This window comes from Mustela lutreola, chromosome 7 (assembly GCF_030435805.1).
Source record: "Mustela lutreola isolate mMusLut2 chromosome 7, mMusLut2.pri, whole genome shotgun sequence".
Taxonomy (NCBI): domain Eukaryota; kingdom Metazoa; phylum Chordata; class Mammalia; order Carnivora; family Mustelidae; genus Mustela; species Mustela lutreola.
The window spans coordinates 123,994,104-124,017,872 of NC_081296.1; the positions used below are offsets into that span (position 1 = coordinate 123,994,104).

The window sequence follows — 23,769 nt, forward strand, 5'->3', positions numbered from 1 at the left end:
TTTTACACTTGTAATCTCGGTGACTTTGACTGCCAGCTGGAGAAGACTCTCAGCATTTCAAGTGCTCGTATGATTAGCTTGGGCCCCCCCAGATCATCCCAATCTCAAAGTCAACTAATTAGTAACCTTAATGATATCTGTAAAGTCCTTTTGCTGTAGAACATGAGGTAATCACAGGAGCAACACCCGAGGACAAAGGTCACGAGGGCCATTTTTATTATTCTACCACACAGAACGTGACTGTTTTTTTTTTTTAAAGATTTTATTTATTTATTTGACAGACAGAGATTACAAGTAAGCAGAGAGAGAGGAGGAAGCAGGCTCCCTGCTGAGCAGAGAGCCCGATGTGGGGCCCGATCCCAGGACGCTGGGATCATGACCTGAGCCGAAGGCAGAGGCTTTAACCCACTGAGCCACCCAGGCGCCCCCGTGACTGTTATTTTTATAAATGATATGCTTTATGATAAAAATAACATATAAAAGTACATAGAGGAAGTTTTAAAAAACATGCCCCAAATCTCACCAAAAACACCAGAAACAGCATCAACATTTAGAATAGTATCATCTCCGCAGGTCCTTCTGCATTCAATGCCAACAAAAAGATCACTAGACACCAGTGGGATTTTACTTTGCAAAAACTTTTATTGTTTTTAACAGATTTTATTTTTAAGTAATCTCTACACCCAACGTGGGTAATCTCGAACCCACAGCCTGAGATCAAGAGTCACATACACACTCGACGGAGTCAGACAGGCGCCCCTGCAAATTGCTTTGAAGTAATATGATTAAAATTAATCTTATAGAAAAAGAAACAGAAGTAAGATAGAAGTTGCTGAACTTGAGCTAAATGTTTCTATACCACAAAAAAATCTTACAAGATCCCCTTTGAAGATAAGAAAAGCTAGTATAAAAATCATCAAGAAGGTGCGCCTGGGTGGCTCAGTGGGTTAAAGCCTCTGCCTTCAGCTCAGGTCATGATCCCAGGGTTCTGGGAGCAGGGAGCCTGCTTCCCTTCCTCTCTCTCTGCCTGCCTCTGTGCCTACTTGTGATCTCTCTCTGTTAAATAGATAAATAAAATCTTAAAAAAAAAAATCATGAAGAAGTTGGAATCATGTTTGCTTAAAAAAGCTGCAGTGAGGGCACCTGGGTGGCTCAGTTGGTTAAGCAACTGCCTTCGGCTCAGGTCATGATCCTGGAGTCCCAGGATCAAGTCCCACATCAAGCCCTCTGCTCATCAGGGAGCCAGCTTCTCCCTCTGCCCCTCGCCCCTTTCATGCTCACGCATGCTCTCTCTCTCTCTCAAATAAATAAAAATCTTAAAAAAAAAAAAAAAAGCTGCAATGATTATTTCCCTGCCGTTAAAGATGAGTAAATGTACATCTTCCCAGTTCCTCCCACTCCAATTTTTCCCAATTTTTGTTAGGTATATAATTATTTTTAAAGTGTAAGCCTTTTCAGTATTTACATTTTGTTCTTTAATGATAAATTTCACAGCTGTTTAGTCTTAATTCCATATTTAAAACGATTCAAAACTCATCTTCAGTATTTTTTTTTTTAATCCCTAATTCTCCTTTTGATTTCTTTTGGTTCATCCCTTGGTTGACTGGATTTCAGTATAAGGGACGTTTTTCAAGAATGTGGCACCCCTGAGTTCTTTCATGTTTGAGAATGACTGCCAATAGCTTTTGTCCTTAATGGACAACTTGGCAGAATATAAAATTCATGAATCATAGAATCTCCATGCTCCTAACGTTCGTAGAGCTTGCTTTATTGTCATTTAATATTAGGTGGGGCTTTTGATTTTTTTTTCTGGTGTATTTTATTATTGATCACTCTGAACAAATTTTACCTTGACACAGTGTATGCTTTCTACCTGCTGACTCAATCTTTATTTCACTTAAGTTCCTTCTGCTCCCTGTGTTCCAGGTTCTTCTTCAAGCATGTTAATTACTCATGTCTTGGGTCTCCATTGTTTATTTTCCATAACTATTGCATTTGTATATTTTATAATATTTCTTATTATTTTCAATATTGTTTTATTATGTCTTTTACTAGTCTTCATTCTATTTTTGGTTGTTTTTTTTTAAAGATTTTGTTTATTTATTTATTTATTTACTTGATTAGAAAGAATGTACACAAGCTGGAGAGGGAGAGAGAGAATCCCAAGCAGATTTCAAGCTGAGCACAGAGCCCAACATGAGGCTTGATTCCATGACCCTGAGATCATGACCTGAGCCAGAATCAAGAGTCAGATGGTTCAACCGACTAAACCATCCAGGATCCCCCATATTTGGTTGATTCCAAAGGGCTTTTTTCTCTTTACTTTCTTGAGCTCTACTACTCAGTTTCATCGTCTTTTGTTGTTACATAATTCTTTGTTTGTATCCCTGAAATCTCTCCTCTTTGAGATTTTTTTTTCCTGTAATTTTGTAGTTTCCCCACTGGGATGGGGCATTCTTCTTCTTCTTTTAAGATTTTTAAATTTACTTTAGAGGGGGATGAGACAGAGGGAGATGGAGAGAGAGAATCTCAAGCAGACTCCACACTGCATGTAGAGCCTGACACGGTGCTCTATCTCATGACTCTGAGATCATGACCTAAGCTGAAACCAAGAGTTGAAGGCTTATCTGACGGCCACCCAGGTGCCTCAGAGCATTCTCTGTTAAAGAACCACATGGAAGGGGTGTAAACAAGCAAGCAAACAAACAAAAAACCAAAGAATTTCATGAAAGGGGTAGAAGAATAATGTTGAGGCACTTGGCAGCTTTCTTTGGTGTGTTTCCAAATCTGTTAATTTCTTCTCCACGAGAGAATGTCTCTTGGATTCTGAGGTTTGGACACTAAAGAGATTACTGAGGCTCCCAGCATAGCCCTCTCCGTCTAAAACTCTCTGGGTTATAATCTAGCAATTACTTCTCCATCCCTTACCCTATCATCTCGAGAAGACTCCTTTGGCATAGAGACCATGTCACAGACAATAGAAAAAAATGAGCATCCGTCTGGTTTCTCCTTGGCATTGACCTTCCTTGTTATCCTGGTTCTTGCTACAACACTCCCGGTTTCTTCTCTGAGGTCCTTGGATCTTATTACACAGATCTAAATTTCAGTGATCTGAGTACCCCTTCTACAATTTTGCTTCATCTGTATATCATCTCTATTGTAATCAAGGTTCTTCTTTGAATCATTTCCTAATTTTTACTTATTTAAAAAGAGGGCATCTCATTGTCAGAAATGAAAAGCCAGTACCGTTTGTGATAAATAGGAGGTAATTATAAATGCAACAAAAACAAAACAATGATGGTATGTTTTAGCTAGATACGGTTGTCTGCTGCAAGTGGAGCTGGAGGGCCACATATTCCTGGTTAGAAGAGAAATTACTACAAACTAGAAATAAGTTAAAGACTCTTGGCACCAAACCAAGACTTTCTTCTTGATGTAATCACAAGTGAAAGAAAACTCTAAATGAATCACTTTTTCATTATGTTATCTGATGTAATTAAATGTCCGTGTACCACCTAAAGTTTGTTTCCTGTTCCCCCAGTAATACAAGGCCCCCTGGCCTTTGAGAAACTCCACTCTAATTCAAGGATCAGTGACTCAGTCCCTTGGGACTGTGACACTAGCATCTAAGAAAAGGTGTTTCCTGCTCAAGGCTGGAGGCAGTGTAGGTTGGCTCTCAGCATTTCACCAATTTCAGTACCGATTTTACAGCATTTGGCAGGCAAACTTCATGGTTTGTGGTTTGAGGTTTTGAGAGTTTCCTTGTTTCATTAAAAACGGGGCTTTTTCTGTGTTTTTGCTTTGTTTTGTTTTTTGTGGCTTTTAGCAGGTTTTGAGGGTGGGGGAGTTGCTGGGGAGGTAGGGGGTAAAAATATCTTTACAATCTTTCACTGGATACATCTGTGAGTGCATGCCTCTGAAGTTTCTCCCTGCACGAGTTGGCACAGGTCCACACAGCCAGAGTTCCGACCAGCTCTTCCAGCTCAGCCCAGCACTCTGCGTCTGCCACATTCCAGGATCTCTAAGCTCCTATCTGGGATACCAGAAGGTAGAGTACGAAACAGCCTTCATGCCGCTGCCCCCTCACAGAACTTTTCTTCCAGTTTGCGGACTCCAGGTGTGGGTGCGCCTTCCCAACATCCTTTCTGAGAACAAGTGGCCATATGTCAACTTCAGCGGTGGTGGGGTGTCTTCTGAGAGTATGAACCTTATACCCCCTGTCATCTCTGTATCTTGCAGTGAGTCCCTTACATTTACTGGATCTCTCTCACACAGAAAAGATTCTGACCAGGTCAAAAACAGACTCAAGATGTTGATCATGTCACATTTGACTTCTCTGAAAGAAGTCCTTTCTTCTCTGAGTGTATATCTAAGTATTTTGATAGAGTCAGTTAGAGGCGGGCAAGATGGGGTAAGCCTCTGGTGTTCCCAAAATCTTCTAAATCCAAAAGTGAGGGGCTTCCTGCTCACACCGCTTGGATAATGAGATCATGAAGCCCTAATGCTGCACACTAATTAAGGTCTTTCCCAACTTTACTTCGACCCTTCCGCCCATGCTAAGGACAAGGGAGGTCATAGCATGGTGCCGTAGTCACAGGCCCACAAGATAAAGAGGTGAGCGAGGACTGGGGGCACCCATTCTGGCACTAGGAACCAGCAAGCCTGGTGAAAGGCAGTTTCTAAGGGGGGAAAAGACATATTTTCAAGCTTTTTCCTCTATTACTCTTCTGGGCCTTAGCAGAAACTGATGCTCTCCTGGACACCTTCCCTTTCCCAGCCTCTTCACGGACAGGTCTTCCCCCTCCACTTGTCCATCTCTCAGGGAACAGTGATGTTTCCTTAATTCCAACAGCTACATCCCGACCATCATGTGCTTCCGACAGTTCTTCCTCCTTGGTTGCCAAACCATCCACTCTATCGCTCTCAGCGAAGTCCCTCCCTCAGGGGTGTGTTCAACCACTGATCTGTCATTTTTCTCCCTACCCTATCTAGCACCATCACGACCTATAAAGAGTTGCTGTTATTTCAAAACTCCAGTGTGCTCTTTTTTACCTTCTTCTACTCTGATGGTTCTGCATTAGAGTTCTACCTAACAATCACTTGAGGAACCTTAATAAACATCCCAAAGTTCAGGCCCTATTCTAGAAGCTGGGGATACTGAGATGAGATGACCAAGTAAGTTAGCCCCATGTCTACAAAGTAATCCCTGCCCAATTCCAGCCCCTCCTCCCTCTCTTTGGCCACAGTAAAGAACCTCCTTCCATCAAAGGCTCAAAGGCAAACTTCTCAGTAAGCTCAGGTCCCCAGCCCTATCCATTTTTTCAGACACTCTCTTCCTTGGTTCTCCTACCTCTCCCCATCCACCTATCTCATAACCACTCAAACACGTTCTAGTATTTCTTGTTTTAAAGGAGAGTCAAATAGAAAATTACCATCTGTAGATTATCCCAGTGATACAACTGCCATAGGCCAGATCCACCAATGGAAGATAAAATTAGTGGGTGAAAGTTTAAGCAGAAGCCAGGTATTTGCATGGTATACAAGTAACCTCACACACTTACCCAAATACTTATTAATTACAATGGAAAAAATAACACCTTTAGAATAATCTGGCAAATGCAACCTTAACCAAATCTTCAAGGTTAAGATCACAAGTAATAAGAATATAAACTTCTTTTACCCCCGATATGGTGAATTTACGAGCACATCACCTTTGTTACTTTTGCCAAAAATGCATTACTTCAAATTTAATCATAACAAAACATCAGACAAACACAAATGAAAGGGCATTCTTCAAAATACTTGACCGCTGCATTTCAGAAGGGTTAAGGTCATGAAAGACAAGGAAAGACTAAGGAACTGCCAAGGACTGGTGAAAATAAATAGCCATGACAACTACATGTAATGTAGGATCCTGAATTGGATACAGGCACAGAGAAAGGACATGGCTGTGTTCTAATAAAACTTTATTTATGGACACTGAAATTTAAATTTCATGTAATTTTCATGTGTCACAGAATATTCTCCTTCTAATTCTTTTTTTTTTAAAGATTTTATTTATTTAACACAGAGAGAGAGATTACAAGTAGGCAGAGAGGCAGGCAGAGAGAGAGGCAGAAGCAGGCTCCCTGCCGAGCAGAGAGCCCGATGCGGGGCTCAATCCCAGGACCCAGAGATCATGATCCAAGCCGGAGGCAGAGGATTAACCCACTGAGCCACCCAGGCACCCCTTTCTAATTCTTTTTCAACCATTAAAAGATTAAGTCATTTTTATGGATAAACTGGTGAAATTGGTGGAGTCTATAATTTAGTAATATTTTATAAATGTTAATTTCTCAGTGTTATTGATTGAACTATAGTATGTAACATATTAATATTAGAGGGAGCTAAATGAAGAGTATGGGGAAACTGTATGGCTTTCGCAACTCTTCTGGAATTAAAAAAACTTTTGAAAATAAAAAGAAAAAAACCACAAAAATCCTCCCTGGGTCCCTCCAGCTAGGGCCTTCCTTCTCTATTTCTTCAGGGAGAAAATTCCTGGAAAAATATGTCCACACACACTATTTCTACCCCTTCACCTCCTGTTAGCTTCACAAAAACCACTCTGGATCTTGTCACCAATGACACCCAAGTTGGCAAATTCACAGAATCTTTCCAGACCTTCTCTTATGTGACCTCTCAGGGCATGGGCTTCAGCTGACCCTTCCCTCCTTCTAGAGACACTTTAGTTTCTGAGACACAAAACTCCGGGGTTTTCTTCCTGTACCTGCAGCCCTACCTTCTCATTCCAATATCTCAGTGCTGAAATTCCTTAGACTTTAGTCCTTGGCTTTTCCTTTCTTCCTTCTGTACATTTTTGCCCCAGGCAATCTTATTCCTATCTCTGGCCTCAAATACCATCTATCTGCCAGCGATTCATATATATATATATATATATATATATATATATATATATATATCCTCGACCTCTCTGCAGAGCTCCAGACTCTTATAGCCACATAGCTACTTAATACTGTCTTGGATGTCTCAAAAATCTTCCCTCTGGTAGTGTGCTCTTCCTTTAACTCACCCCTCTCATTAAATGATACCTCCATCCTCCTCTAGCACCTAGTTGCTCATGCTAAAAATCCTCGGTGTCATTTTAGGCGCCCCTTTTTCCTCACTCAGCAAATCCAGTCCTTTATGATGTCCAAAATACATATCTAGAAACATTCCATTCCTTACCATATCTACTGCATTCACTGTCCCCTTTTGCCCATACTACAGTGATAACCACCCAACTGGTCTCCCTGTATCCCCTCTTGCTTCTTCCAGCCTAGGCTCCAAACACTAATCGCAGGGGCCTTTTGAAAACAATATTCCATTATATCATTCTCTTGTTTATATTCTTTCCATTGCTTTGGACTTCACACAGGAAAAACTCCAGAAATATTAATAAGGCCTTCCATACACTTCCTGATTGCGTCTCTGCCTCCTTGACTTCATCTCTTGCTCATTGCATTATGGTCCCACTGACTTTCTCTCAACCCCTAAAACACATAGACTCTTTGCCTGCCTCAGGACTTGGCATCTGCCTCATCCTAAAATTTTCTCCCCCTTCCCCTTCCAACAATTCCCTTATGAGATAGTCAGGGGAGGTGATACTTTGCTTTGGTATCAAACAACCCCAACACCTTGGTAGCTTACGCCTCAGGTTCATTTATGGTTTACATCACAGTCTGATGTAGGTCAGGGTGGCTCTTCTTCAGGTGGTACCCTCATATTCAAAACATGACCTTTGTAGTTGCTGTGGGAAGAGAAGAAAGCATGAGTGGTTATGCAGAGGGTTCTCTGGCCAGGCCTGGAAATGGCATACATCATGTCTGCCCATACCCCATTGGCCAGATCACAGTCATATGACCGTTGCTTAACTGCAAAGGGGGGAAAAAAAACTGTTTTCCTGTGTGTCCAGGAAGAGGAAATGAGATTGGTGAGCACTAGGCTAGTTTTTGCCACATCCTGGTTAAAGTATACTCATCTTTAAAGAATCAGCTTAAATAATACTTCCTTATTAAGGCCTTCAAGTTCCTCCAAACTAAGTCAGCCCCCCCATTATACTTTATTGTAACAGTCTTTTATTTTCCTTTACAACATAATTTCTATGGCAAGTTTACATTTCTGTATGTGATTACTTAATATTTATTTCCATTCCATAGGCTCTATGAGAGCAAGGATTACATCTGTTTTGCTTCCACTGTGTTTCTTGTGTCTTTCACAATACTTGGTATATAGCTGGTGCAAAAGTTGTTGAGTGAACAAATGAACAATTGCATGAAGTCTTTCCCTGGTTCCAGATAGCACACTCCTTGTGCAGGAGAAAGGCAAATGAGTAGGCAGTCATGATTTAGTGGGATAAATGTTCCAGGCAGGTAAGCCCAGGTTGCTCAGGCAACCTGGAGGGGCTGTCAAGGCTTCTCTGCTTTCTCTTCCAGTCTAATCCAGTCTAATCTAGGAGTCTGCAAACTATGGTCTGCAGGCCAAATCTGGTTACTGCCTGCTTTTCTATAGCCCAAGAGCTAAGAATGGCTTTTATATTTTTAAATGGTTGAAAAGAATTAAAAGGAGAAGAATATACTTTGTCATATGAAAATTATGTGAAATTTAATTGCAACGTCCATAAATAAAGCTTTATTGGAACATAGCCATGTCCATTAGTTTACTTATTATTTACAGCTGCTTTTACACTACAACAGTAGAGTTGAGTAGCTGTGAAAGAGACCTTTTGGCCTGCAAAGCCTAAAAAATTTATTGCTTGGTTCTTTATAGAAAGTGTTTGCTGATCTTTGACCTAATCCATGCTTTGTTTAAAAAGTCACTTGTATGTGAATTAAATCCAAATGCCCATCTTTAATATTCCTCCTTTTCCATTCTCAAGTCCACTGCCAGAAATTAGGCCCCCATAAATTCTGGGAAAAATAAAAAAAAGGAAACCTCACCAAGGTGGAGTCAGGAGCTAGGAGGGGGAGCCTACGATTCCACAGCAATTATGGGGGAAAATTGGCAATTACAGACTCCTGCAGGTGAACAGACAAGATGAAAGAATCCTTAGCTACAGATCCAACAGGGAAAGATGTACATTGCCTCTCCTATATGAAACTGACTACCCATGCAACTCAGTCAATGAGAAACCACCATTCCCCTGAACTTTTGCTTTTCTCCAACAAACTTTCCTTCAAAACAACCCCTGCCAACTTCCTCTTTCTCCATTAAAAATCATTTCTCCCCTTTGTTTATTGGATTTGCCTCTGGTTTTAGCCCAGTCTGTGTATCCCAAGTTGTAATTCTCCGCAATTCCTGAATAAACTTCTTTTGCTGGTAAAACAAATGGCTATTTTACTTTTCAGGTTAACAGTTCTATCTTTGCAACAGTATTCTTGTCCTGTTATCTTTTTCCTCTCCTCAGTCCATCCTTCTCACTGTAACTGAAGCTAACTTCCAAAAGAATAGCTTTGATATTGTACCTACTCTTTGGGACTCCCCAACCTGTACTAAATAAAACCTGCACTATTTTGTATGTCAGTCAATGTTCTCCATTGTCTGACAGCACCTTACATTTTTAGCTCTTAGGTCCTACTTCCATCCAGTCTTACCAATCATTTAACCCACCCTTACCCTCTCTGCCTCTAGGCTGATGCTCAGAGTCACCATTTCTGCATGAAATGTCTGCTGCTGGCTATTTCTATCTTACCCATCCTTTAACTTGGTTATCTCAAACTCCTCCTTGCCCTGACAGCCTTTCCCAGCAACCCTACAGAGAATAATCATTGCCATCTGAGCAATTGTTTGGCCGTTTTGTTTCAAATTCTGCTTTATATTTCCTGTGTACATACAAATCGTTTCTCATGTTTGCATTGAAAGCTGTTTAGGAGCAGGGATTTTATTGTATATTTACTAAGCTCTGTATTCATTTGGTGCTTTTGGATGTATCTTGAGCAAAATAGAAATGTCTGTCCTTAGCAAACGTCGTCACGGCGAGCTGGGGTTAATTTTTGCAATGTCTAAGAACTACCTGCACTTACGCACAAATTCCACTTAAGTAGAACAGAGCACACTAGAGCAAGTAACACCTAAGACACGCCGTCTTCCAGCTGGGCACACCTCTGTGGCTCGCCAGCTGAGACCCTCAGACGTTCGCAAACACGTGCGTGAGGAGCGCTTCCCTTCAAGCCCCTCCTCTGTCCACAGTGATTGGCGGACCAAACGTTCCAATCAGCCCTCCCCGCCTCTTTCAGCAATAGCCAATCACAGGCTCCGAGCGCCTCCTGACTACTAGACACTGTTTACTAACAGATCGAAGCTGGGGAATAAGGGGTGTGACCGTTCTGGGGAGGTCGAGACGAGAAGGTCCTAATTGCGCGTGCGCACCAGCGGAAATGGGCGGGGCAGAATCTCAGTTCTCACCAATCGGAGTGGTAGCGTTTCTCCCTCTCCTGCCTCCCCGCCAAGCAACAACAATTCGAGGAGAGGGGCGGGGCGGCCCCTGAAGCGTAGAGAGGGTTGTCCAATGAGAGCCGGCGCTGACAGATGCGCGCGCCCTGTGCCCAATAAGCGATAGCGGCTAGAATGGCTCCTCTACCTTGCTGACTGTGGGCGGAGCGGCCCGAAGGAGGAGGCGGCGGACAGGGGGCGGTTTGGTTGCGCGGTACTAGCGGTGCCCGCCGAAGGGGGAGGAGGCGGAGGAGCGAGCCGTGCGGCCAGAGCGGGAAAGAGACTCGTCGCTGCGTCCGAGTTCTGGAGCCGCCGCACCCCGGCTCCTGGGGCTGCAGCTGGAAGCTCCGAGGGGCCGGGCGTCCGCTGTCTCCCGGGTCCCCGCGTAGGACCCCGCGGGATCGGAAAAGGGAGAAGATGGAGGAGGGCGGCAGCGGCGGCGGCGGCGCCGCGGGGACCAGCGGGGACGGCGGCGCCGGAGGAGAGCAGCTCCTCACTGTCAAGCACGAGCTGCGGACGGGTGAGCGACCCCGCCCTCTGGCGGCCGGGCCCGGCGCGGGGGCACGCCCCGAGGGCACGCGGGTGCCCGCGCGGGCCGGGGGCGCGGGGCCGGGAAGTGGGCGCGGGGGGCGGGCCCGGGGCGGGGCCTCGAGGGCGGGGCGGGAGCCCGGGGGTCCCTAGCGGTGGGGGCGCACCTCGGGGCTGGGGGGCGCGGGCCGAAAGTTTTCCCGAGCCCGGGAATGCGCGGCGGGCGCGGGGCGTTGGGGCCCGCGGAGCTGCGGACCGCTCTGCCTGTTGGCACTAGTCACCGACGATGTCTTCGCGCCCCCTTCCCGCACAGGTGACAGCGCTGTCACTGCATCCTGTCCAGGGCGAAAGGTGCACCTTCCTCAGTGTGGGGTGAAGGACGCTTTGGTTTGGAGCCTGACTCGCTTTTCTTGCACTCCTCTGCTTCCCTAGAGGTGGTCCCGGTGGGCGTTTGTGGAGCCCTCCCCTAAGGTGCCGGGCTCCTGGACGAACGAGCTCAAAGGGTGGCTGTCCCCAGGGCTTTTCATGAGTCCGGTCTCTGCAGAGGCGGAGAGGGATCGCGGGCTCCAGGGTCTGAGCGCTTTTATTTGCAATTTTCATGAAATACTATACTTGGCCTTGAATTCTTTCAGAGGTCTCTTGCGAACAAGGCTCTGTGAATGTAAAGCTCTAAGTAAAAGCGACTAAACCCGTCCGCTCAGGCGCTCACGTTCTGATGTTCTAACGTTTCAAATCACTAGAGTTGTCCCAAGCTTCATACTTGTTAGATTGCTTGATTCGTTGTATGGGTCCGAGTTGTTGATTTTGGAAAATGTTTATTTGGACTAATCAGTACAGTTGGGGTTGAGATTTGTGGAGCCCAGTCTGGTATTACAGATACTTTTTCATTTCTGGACAATACATTTTAATACATTTGAAGAGTGCATTATTACTATTCAGTGTTCTCGTGAGCGTTTATTAAGTTTTATGATTCAGCTTGTTTGGCATGTAGAGATACTTTTTTATTATATAGACACAGATACTTTTTATAATGTAGACACAGATCTTATGCAGCAGATTTCAGGTGTACGCCAAGTACACCTTGTTACCATTTTGAACAGATTGTAAAGTTAGATCTGTCACCTGTTCTTTTCATTTTCATTTCTAATGAGATGACTGGTTAACATTCCACTGAGTGCCAGTGTGGTGACTTAATTTAAGAAGGATGTCAAATGCATGTTTACTCATTTTGGCATTTTTTTTGAGGGGGGGTCCTTGTGAATTTCTTATGTATCTTGAGCTAGTTAACCCCATAATCTTTTTCAGTTTGTAACATAACCTGTGTGGGTCTGGTTGGTTTGATTTTCTCTCTCCATTTAATAGACAACTTACGTTTTCAAAGGGACGTTAAGTCATTTTTTCAGTAAACATTTATTCAGTACTAATATCTGATTTGTGCCAGGTTTTAGTGTGAGGTGCTCCTTGAAGTGGAGATTTTGAATTTCTTTTCCAAAAATCTTATGTAACAATTCACTGATTTATATATGTAGAATTATGCTGTATCACAAGAGCTACTTGAAGTCAAGTAGCTCCTCAGCCACTGACCATGGTGCAGCAAGCAGCTTTTTGCTAAATGACCAAAGAGCAACCTGCTTGTTATTAGTAGTCAACCAACTGCTTAGTTTCTGGTTTTGCAAACAGTGCTAGTTTTGTAGAAAGCAGTGAGTACTGCTTTACTTTTCCTTCCCTGTTAACCATGTGAATCGTCACCTTCAAGTGTGTGTTTTGGAAATTTTTCTGATAATGGTGAGATTATACTGAATTCATTAGAACTGTTAACTGTCAAAGGAGATGAACAGTCATTTTGATTTATTGCTGAACATTGGAACAACTGACCGGATATAGTGGTCAAAAGTACTGTTAAAATATAACTTGAAAGATTTGCTCATCTTCAGCCAACTGCACTCTTGTCATCACATGATACTATAATAGGCACCAAAGTAATTTGATCTGATGTGGTCCTTTGCTTCTCAAAATGTGGACAAACATTATAGCTGTATCAAGTCAGCAGTCGGTGACTGCCCATATGTGCCCACACTGTACTGCATGCTCTAGGATCAATGCATAGCCAATGAAAGTCCCATGGGAAGTGTTCCAGTTGTGTAGACTGAGTAGCATAGTGTACCTGGACATGGAACTGGAAGACTTAATTCTAAATCCTAGCTCTGCCACTTACTTGCTGTGTAGACTTGGGCAAGTCACTTGACTCTTTCAGACTCACATCTCTCAACTACTAAGTGTGAGTGTTGAATGCGAGCCTGCTGGAGGAGCACACACGTGGGGCACTCAGATGTTGGTTGCGTGTAAAGTCTGAGGATCACTCCATGATGGTACCTTTTCTTAAAGTGTGCAGATTAACCCCATGTAACTTAGAAACTAAATCACTCATTTGGTGCTTAGCCTATGTCACATTGCTGGCTATCATCTTTTTCTGTGTATGTCTTGCCATCTGAAGTAGAACTGCCCATGATCCCTGCTACTGCTTAGCAGCCTGTGTATATATCTTCAATAATATCTAACTCAGATTTTGTTGAATGAATTCACTGAATAGATGAAAATGCAGGACCAAGCAACAAGCAATGGTTTATTGTATTTTCCAGTGTCTTGTAGATGATAAATTGGGGGCATTAATTATAAAAACAGAAGAATGAAGAGTCAAGGATTGATTACATCAGTTAAACATACATTTCTTGACACTTTCTATTTTCTAGACTAAATGGTACTGATGATTCCAAAAATGAGTAAGCAAATATCTTGCTCTCTGATAGTAGGGGAGGAGGCCATGTGACCCAGTAATTAGGATATATTGCCATAAATATAATAATAGAGAGATATACAGAGTATAAAGTTAACAAAAAAGAGGTTAGAATTTTTAGGTTTCAAATAATCAAATCTCTCTGTTGAACAACAGCAAAAAAAAAGGGGGGGTGTTATTGGAAGATTATTAAATTGTCTTACCCATTCATTTATTTCATAAATATTTCCTTACCTCTTATATACTGAGTGCTGTTTTAGATGGTGGATCACAAGACAGATTCTTCCCATTGGAAGGACAAGGTTGCATCAGGAATCCTTGGAACCAGAGACATATGTTTTCTGTACTCTCTCCATCTTGAATATTTTCTTATTTCCATGTGATGGGCTTCACCCTTCTCCACTGCCACCTGCCTTTTCCCACATGGGAAAGAAAATGGCTGCTGATAGACCCCAGCTTCAGGTGTTGGAGAGATACTGCCTTTTCCACAACTTCAGATGTAGAAATTTCAGGGCAAGATCTTACTGACATGGCTTTGGTCAGATGCCTACTTTCAGATCATTCAGTTAAGGCCAGGGAATGGGATCACGATTTAGTAACGTGACAGTTATTACAGTGAACATGCAGATGGGGGTGAAACCAAACTCTTAGGAGAGGAAAGGTTGCTGGGAAGACATTTCCTTAAATGTCCTTCATCAGGAGAGAGAGCCTAAGACTGAGGAGAGGGTTAAGGAAAGCGTATTAATTATATATTGTTGTGTAGCAAATCACTCCAAAACTTATGTCTTAAGCAACATGATTTCTATGGGTCAGGAATTCAGGAGTTGCTTAGTTTGATGCTTCTGACTCAGGATCTCTCATGAGATTGTAGTCAAGCAGTTGGCCAGAACTGCAGTCACCTGCAGACTTACTTGTCTGGGGCTGGAGATTTCCCTTCTAAGACAAGTTACTCTTATGTTCTTGGCAGGATGCTTCATTTCCTTGTTGTGGGGACCTTTCTCTACAGCTGCTTGAATGTCCTTGAGATGTGACAGCTGGCTTCTCCAGAACAAGTGATTGTAGAGAAAGAGCAAGGTGGATGCAGCAATGTTTATTTTTTTTATTGTAATTTTTAAAAAAAGATTTTATTTATTTATTTGAGAGAGAGAATGCGAGAGAGAGAATGAGAGAGAGTGCACGAGCGGGGGAGGGTCAGAGGAAGAAGCAGACTTCACGCTGAGCAGGGAGCCCAATGCAGGACTTGATCCTGGAACTCCAGGACCATGACCTGAGCTGAAGACAATTACTTAACCAACTGAGCAGACACCCGGCAGCAATGTTTATTAAGCAGATTTTTTGAGATGTAATTTACATAAAATCCACTTGTTTTAGTTGTACAATTTAGTGAATTTTAGTGTATTTATAGAGTTATACAGCCATCACCACAATCTAATTTTAGAACGTTTCCATCACCCTAAAAAGAAACGTCTTGCCCATTTATATCAGCCACTCCACATTTTCACCACCCATCCCTAGCCCTAGGCAACTGCTAATTCTACTTTCTGTCTCTGTACATTTGCCTAGGGACATTCCATATAATAGAATCTTACAGTATGTAGCCTTTTATGACTGACTTCTTTCACTGAACATAGTGTTTTCAAGATTCATCCATGTTACAGCATGTATCTTCGCTTTTTTTTTTTTTTTTAATTGACAGATACTATTCCACTGTATGGATATGCCATATTTTGTTTATCTCTTCATTAGTTGACTGACATTTGGGTTGTTTTCACCTTTTGGCTATTGTGAATAATGCTGCTGTGTACATTTGTGTACAAGTTTCTTGTGTGGGTCTATGTTTTTGTTTCTCTTGGGTACATTCCAAGAGCAAAATTACTGGATCACATGGTAAGTCTGTGTTTAACTTTGTAACTTTTCCAAAGTGGCTGTAGCACTTTCCATTCCCAGTGGCAATGTACAAGAGCTCCAGTTTCTCTACATCCTTTTTAACATTTGTTATCTTTTTACTTGTAGCCATCCTAGTGAGTATGAGGTGGTATCTTTTTTTTTTTTTAAGATTTTATTTTATTTATTTGACACAGAGAGAGAGATGACAAATAGGCAAAGAGGCAGGCAGAGAGAGAGGAGGAAGCAGGCTCCCCGCTGAGCAGGGAGCCTGATGTGGGGGCTCTATCCCAAGACCCTGGGATCATGACCAGAGCTGAAGGCAGAGGCTTACCCCACTGAGCCACCCAGGTGCTCCTATGAGGTGGTATCTTATTGTGATTTCGATTTGTGTTTCCCTATTGACTAATGATGTTAAGCGTTTTTTCATGTGCTTATTAGCCATTTGTGTATGTTTGGAGAAATGTCTGTTCCCATCCTTTTGCCCATTTTTTAATTGGTTAATTTGTCTTTTTATTATTGAAATGTGAATCTTAATGTATTTTACATAAAAGTCTCTTACCAACCATGTGACTTGCAAATATTTTCTCCCAGAAAGTGAGCTGTCTTTTCGCTTTTTTGTTTTCATATTTATTGATTTATTTATTTGGTGGTACCCTTATAGGCACGAAAGGCTTTAATTTTGATGAAGTCCAATTTATCTCTTTTCTTTGGCTTCTTGTTCTTTTGATGTTGTATCTAAGAAATCTTTGACTAACCCAGTGTTAAAAAGATTTATGCCTATTTTCTTCTTTTTTTTTTTTTTTTTTTTTTTTTTTTTTAAAGATTTTATTTATTTATTTGACAGACAGAAATCACAAGTAGGCAGAGAGAGAGAGGAGGAAGCAGGCCTCCGGCTTAGCAGAGAGCCCGATGTGGGGCTCGATCCCAGGACCCTGGGATCATGACCTGAGCCGAAGGCAGAGGCTTTAACCCACTGAGCCATCCAGGCACCCCTGCCTATTTTCTTCTAAGAGTTTTATGGTCTGAGCTGTTACATTTAGGTTTTTGATCGATTTGTTGAAAGACTATTCTTTCCCCATTTTATTGTCTTGGCACTCTTGTCAAAAATCAATTGACCATAGATATATGGATTTATTTCTAGACTCTCTATCCTTATGCCAGCACCACACTGTGTTGACTACTGTAACCTTTCAGTTAAGTTTTGAAATTTGGAAGTGTGAGTCCTCCAATCTTGTTTTTCTTTTTTCCAAATGGTTTTGGCTATTCTGGGTCTCCTGAATTACCATAGGAATTTTAGGATTAACTTGTCAGTTTCTGCAAAGAAGCCATCTAGAATTTTGGTAGGGATCACATTGAACCTGTAGGTCAGTTTTGGGAGTATTGCAATTTTAGCATATTAAGATCTGATCCAAGAGCATGAGAATGTTTTTTCATTTATTTAGATCTTATTTCATTTCTTTTAAAAACATTCTATGGTTTTTGTGTTGTTGTTGATTTTTAAGACTTTATGTACTTATTTAAGAGAGAGCGCACACAAGCAGGGGAAGAAGCAGATTCCCCAGTGGGCAGGGAGCCTATCCTGGGCTCACAGGCTCCATCCCAGGACCCCGAGATCATGACCTGAGCAAAGACAGACACCTAAGAGACAGAGCCACTCAGGCACCCAACATTTTGTAGTTTTCAAAGTATAAGTTTGTATTTCTTTCGTTAACTTTATTACTAAATATTTTATTTTTTGATGTTATTGTAAAAGGATTTTTTAACTTTAATTTCTGGTTTGTTCATTGTAAATATATAGAGATACAATTTATTTCTGTATCTTGAACTTGTATCCTGCAACCTTGCTGAATTAGTTTATTAGTTCCAATAGATTTTTAGTGGCTGTCTTAGGATTTTCTACTTATAAGAAAGAAGTTTCCTACTTAAAAGATCTGCAAATAAAGATAGTTTTACTTCTTCCTTGTCAATGTGCATGTCTTTTTTTTTTTTTTCCCCCTTAATTGCCCTGGCTGGAACCTTTAGTGCAGTGTCCAATAGAATTGGTGAGAGCACACATTCTTGCCTTGTTCCTGATCTTAGGGAGGAAGATTTAGTCTTTTAAATTAAGTATGAGGTTAGCTATGGGTTTTTTATAGATGCCTTGTATCAAGTTGAGGAGCTTTTTTTTTTTTTCCTAGTCTATTTGGGTGTTTTTATCATGAAAAGGCATTGGGTTTTGTTAAATGCTTATTTTGCATCGATGCAGATGATCATGTGATGTTTTTTGTTTTATCGATGTGGTCTCTTAAATTAATTAATTTGGAGATGTTAAGCCAATCTTGGATTCCTGGGATAAATCTCAGACCTCAGTCCTTAAGTCAAGAGGGATTCAAGTATATTTTGTATTTGGGGAGAAAAACCTTCTCAGGTGGGAAGTCTCCTGTCGTATCAGACCCAACATTAATCTCTACTCCAAAGCAAGAAAGAATCTTGAAACCTCAGCTTCTTGGAGACATAAGGGGTTTGGTGAGCAGGATGGAATTCGTCCTGTGGAAAAGAAGCTGATGCTTGGTGAAGACTCCTCTAGGGAAAAATCTAACATAATCAGATCATGTGTTGACTGAAACTTCGCCATTAAATCCACTGTTGAGAGAGGTCAATCCCAGAATGCAGTGGGAGCTAGGGGTTGTCACAGTTATTTCCTTTGAGCTCCTGTAATGATTACAGATCTCTTTATGCACCTCAAAGGTGTGAGCACTCCTACATTCCTCCAGTTTGTCAGAGAAGATGAATAGAGTCTAAAATAGAATCTTGCCCTCATTATGTTTGTCCCTAGCAATGTCCCTTTGGGTTCAGCTATAACTGTTCCTCCAAAAATCAAGTAAGCTGCCTGGACTTCATACCTTCCTGAAGTACTGAGTGAGCTGGCTATCTCACTTTTTTTTTTTTTCCTTAGTATTCAGTAGGCATTCTCTCCTGTGACTGCAGTGAGAGAAGGGAGGTCAAGTTCCCAGTTTTTAGTACAGTACTTGGTATTGCAGTTACTTTATTTCACACTCAAGTTTTTGTGTAGGTGTGCTGCTTTTTTTATAACCAGTGTGTTCCTGACAAAAACATTGTGTAAATAATATTTTTGTATATCACATTATTTGGAATATGGAAGGTGAACTTGCTACTTAAAAGGATTCTGTTATTAACTCTTGAATTAAAATTCTTTTTTTGATTTAAGTTCCCTATTGGTAGCTTTACTGTTACCGTGTAAGTTTGGCCTTGTACGCTGTTTTCTGATCCCCTCCTTACCATTTAGGTAGCTTCAAATAGCTAAGTGATGGAGTCTTGTGTGGTAGGCTGAATAGAGATACCCATGCCCCTCAAGATGTCAATGTCCTAACCTGAAACCTGTGCATATGCTTCCTTGCATGGCAAAGAGACCTTGTGGATGTCATTGAAGTAAGGCTCTTGAGATTATCCTAGATGATGGGCCCCCAAGTGGGCCACATGCAATCCCAGGGTCCTTTTAAGAGGGAGACAGGAGGGTCAGACTCGGACGGGGATGTGAGGATGGAAGTGGAGGGAGAGAAGGGGAAGTGGCAGTGGAAACAGAGCCTGGAGCCATGCCACTGCTGGAAGAGTCCCATGAGCCGGGGGGTGCGGGCCCTCTCTAGAAGTTGCCAATTAGGTATTTCTCTAGTGTCCATACAGAGTGCAGCTTGGCTCTCACCTTGATTTGAGCTCTGTAAGATCCAGTTTCAGACTTCTGATCTCCAGAGCTGCAAGAAGACAAATGTGGGTTGTTAATAAACCATGAAATTTATGTTGAATTTTTTTTTACAGCAATAATAGGAAACTAATAAATCGTACTTAAAATTGGTTGAAACAAGAGATCATTTTGCCCCAAGCCTGGGTAACTGTGTATGATAACAATGTGAAGCAGTCCGTTATTTAAGCAACTATTTTAGTAGAAACTGGTACCAAGTGTTCTTAATAGAAGTAGAATGGTGTCCTCTCTAAGGAATCCCCAAGAAGACATTCCTTTCCGATCTTAGTACCGACCCCAGCTGAGCTGCTTTTGACGAGCTGTTCTGTTTTCCATAGGATGCTGTGAAGTGGGTCCCTCTTTTACCAAATAGGAGCTAAAAAGCTTCACAGCTCAGGCCTGTATCACAAAAAATTGTGGTCTGGCATTCATCTTGAGCCTCTTTCTAATATCATGTTATGTCTCTAATCTTTTTTCTTTTTCTTTATTCATTCTTATGCTTTAATCCAAATAATTTGCCTTGAACCTTTTCTGGACCATGGGAAGAATTAAATACAGTTATGAACACCTATATACAGAGCATAAATATTAAGGACAATATGGGAAGATGTTTGACGCTCTATTCAGTGTTTCGCCTCTTAAAATCTTTGTCATATGGTGTTCTTGCTATTTTTGTATTTCTCCTAAAAGAAAAAAAGTGAGGTCCTTAATTAATAGCACTTTTGATTTTTTTAAAAAAAGTGATAAATGAGAGAAGTAGTGAGAAATCAATAAGATAGAGGCATACTTTTAAAAACGAATTCTTTTGGCAGAAGGGCAGAGAGCGTACACAGGGCTGTCTTTGTACGAGGTGGTTTTCTACATGAGTGGAATATCCCTTCATTAGCTGGAAAATCACTCAACTGAACCACTCTCTCCTCTAGCCACATCAGTGTTGCAGTGGAATGATATGTTTTTTCCTATAGGAAAAACTATTCAAAATATGCAATAAGGATAATGTTGTACTCATATCTTAAATTGGTTGTTGCCTTAAGAGGGCGTGAAGGCCGAATCCTAGCAGATTGGCAGTGACACTTTCCCATGCACTTGCCTCCGTTTGTCCTTTATATTTACATCATCTAGTTTGTAAGGAAGCATCCTAATTACAGCTAGATTAAGATGAATCTACTGGTGCAAACACAAATCAGCCTCATAATCTTGACCTAATTTTGCCACGCTTAAGTTGGGCAGGTTTACTCATCCATTAAGGACTGTTGAATTCCTGCTGTGTGTCTGGCACTGTCCCAGATGCTGGGTTTTAGCAAGGAACAAATTCGGTATGGCACCCACCCTCATTGAGCGAGCTCTCAGAGAAAGACCTTAAATGCGTAATCCTACAACCAACTATACGTTTGCAGTTGTGAAAAACTCTGTGAAGAAACACAGGGCTCTGGGAGGGAGTCTAACTGGCATCATGTTCGGGATGAGGAGAGGCTTCTGTGGAACAGTAGCATTCAAGCCGAGGCCCTGGCTATCACTGGGTGGTGAGTGGGGGGAAGTGACACAGATGGTTCTAATGTGGGAAACGCCTTGGCACACGAGGGTCACTGGCACTGGGGTTACTTGACACCCTGGGGTTGCCTCTGTGGCTCAGGCATCATATCCAAGCAGGTGAGTCACGGGAAGTGAAGCCGAAAAGGTAGCCAGGGCCACTTTGTGCAGGGGTTTGAAGGTTATGATAAGGTGTTCACGTATTACCCTATGTGCAGTGTGAGGCCATGAAGGATTTTTCCAAGACTAGTTTTGTGCAGCGAGAAATAGCTCCCACTGTTATGAGGAGAATAGGCAGGGGGACTGAGAGACAGGAAACCAGTTAAGAGCCACTGCGGAAGTTCAGATGGAACATACAGTTTAGAGTAGGGAACAGATTAAGAATTGTGAATATGTTGAGATGTATTTAGGAGATAGAATCAGCAGAACTTGGTGAGGTATGGGAGTTTTGGGGCTGGAACAAATGTATGTTTGAAGGTGCTTTTTGTTCAGGTGGTGTATTAATTTTCTATTGCTGCAGAACAAATTACCACAAATTTAAGGTTTGTACTAGCACCCATTTATTAGCTCACAGTTTGGTGGGTTGAAAGTCCTCCTAGAGTTGCTGAAATCAAGGTGGTAGTCATACTATTCTTATCTGGAGGCTCTGGGTAAAAATCCACTTCCAAGCTCATTCTTACAGTTGGCAGATTTTAGTTCCTGTAGTTGTTGGCCAGAGGTCCCAGTTTCCTTGCTGGCTGGCAGCCGGGGGCCTCTGTCAGCTTGTAGAAGCCATCTGCATTCTTTCTCTTTTGGCCCTTCTTTAGGCAATGGAAATTCAAGCGCTTCCATGCTTGGACTCTCTGACTTCTAGGTCCTCTTCTCTAGGCTGTGTCATTGGGTCAGGCCTACCTAAGTAATCTTCTTATCATTAGGTCAATGATTTAGGACCTTAGTTACATCTACAAAGATCCCTTGGTTGCAAGAGTGATATATTCCTTCCCTCAAGGGGAAGGAGATCATGTAAAGGGTCATGGGGGACTCATCTTAGAATTCTGCCTTAGAACTCACAGATGGTAAACCAGGGGTGTTGCATATGGGGTGGGCAAGAAAGGTGGGATCCGGTTTTATGTGGATCATAGCAAGTCTGAGATGCTTCTGATGTATTCTAGTGAGCATATCCAGCCGTGGTAATCAGGGGTGATGAAAGCTTGCCAGGGCCACCTAGTAGGCGCTTTTACCACCTCATTGAAGCCAGACAACAGCTTTATGAAGTGACTATTATTATTATTCCAATCTACAGGGAAACTGAGTCAGATCCAACGGGTGAGCTGATCACCTTATCTGGAGCAGCTGTGGTGGCAAGTTGGTGGGATAAGCCAGAATGGAACAGGATGAGGAATTGGGTCCAAGTGAAAACAACTTTGAGAGACTTGGTCCTGGAGGAGATTAAAGAGAGAGACTTAGCTGGAGAGAAATGGGGGGCTGGAGATGGGTATTTTTTGTTGTTTTAAGATGAGTGGCGCTAGAACATGCTAGAGACCACTAGGGTGAAGCCACTACCCAGAGAGATTGAAGCGTACCAGCGAGATTGGATAGCTGGTGGCAGTGAGGTCCCCAGGAGGAAGGGGGGACACGAAGTGGGCGCAGGGATTGGCCTCTGATAAGGGAATGCCCTTGCTTCGAGTATAATGAAAGGGAAGAGGGAGAGGATACACTTGCATTTGTAGATTTGGTGGCCGGAAGGTATGGGAGTGTTGAGCTCATGTATTTTTTTTTTTCTCCTCGATGAATTGTGAAGCAAAGGCAATTCTTTATTCAAGAAGAGAAAAATCCCTTCATTGTTCTAAAACATTGTTATTCTCATCTTTTAAAAATTCTTAGTATAGAAAAACACACAAAAATTTGACACTGTGTACATGTTATAAGATGAGAGTTTAAGGAATGTTGTAGAACAGCTTACAGAAAAGAGATTTTCAGGCAGAGCCATGGAAATGTTTCTGTGCTTTCCCAGAGGTCAGTTCTCTGAACATGTTCTCTGGATCATGCCAAAATTCTTAGTAAGCATAATGTTCTTTTTCTTCTTTTTGAAGTGTTTTATATTTAGTTATAGTTCCTCTAAGTTAAATTTATTTGGTACGCGTATTGGAAAAAAAGGCTGTTTGTTACTGCTTTACAAGCATTTGTTTTCCTGTTGACTCAGTTTTCACATTGGCCCAATCATGTCATTCCAGAATCAGCTGGATAAGTAAACACTGCTGTTTTATACACGAAAAGTACAGTGAGTCTTCAAGGTAAGTGACCCCGGCAATAAGAGAAAAGTGGGCAGCATTGTTTTAAAGTACACAGATATTAAATATAACTTTGTTCTGCTGCCAGCAGAATGCTGTCCAGAGACATGGTTTGAGGCCCAACCACAAATCTAAACAGCTTCAGAATAGCTTACCACCTGGCAGTTAAAAGGAACCTGATGTGCTAGCTATTTAGCGTATTTTCCAGCCCAAACATTCCCTGCCATTGGGCTAATTGGACCCTGTGGACAGGGGTTTAAGGTTCTAGAATTCGCAGTTACGTGTGTGCTGTCAATATGGTTCTGGACACCCCCTGGGTTCGAGCTTATCTGATAAATTGTTTTAGAAATCATTTATTTCCCCCTGACATAAAGAAAAAAGAACTAAAATAGCAGAGGAAGATTTGTTTCACACTGCATACCATTGTCACCTTTTGACTGAAACTAAAATTAATCCAAGAAGCTTATGTTTTTGTAATGTTGAGTAAGAAAAGACAAGATTTCATAAGAAAAGTTATTTTATAACTTTATTAGGTTGGTCTCAGCAAATTAGATGCT

The 23,769-nt window shown here is 41.9% G+C and overlaps 1 protein-coding gene across 1 annotated transcript in view; it reads left to right on the forward strand.

The window, feature by feature from the left end:
* Nucleotides 1–10,643: 10,643 nt before the first annotated feature.
* The window catches only part of RPS6KA5 (ribosomal protein S6 kinase A5), a 171,917-nt gene continuing 158,791 nt past the window's right edge, over nucleotides 10,644–23,769 (forward strand). Inside the window, exon 1 of the mRNA XM_059182504.1 lies at nucleotides 10,644–10,987. Coding sequence (XP_059038487.1) covers nucleotides 10,885–10,987 — 103 coding nt within the window. The 5' untranslated portion in view covers nucleotides 10,644–10,884. The remainder of the gene's footprint in view (nucleotides 10,988–23,769) is intronic.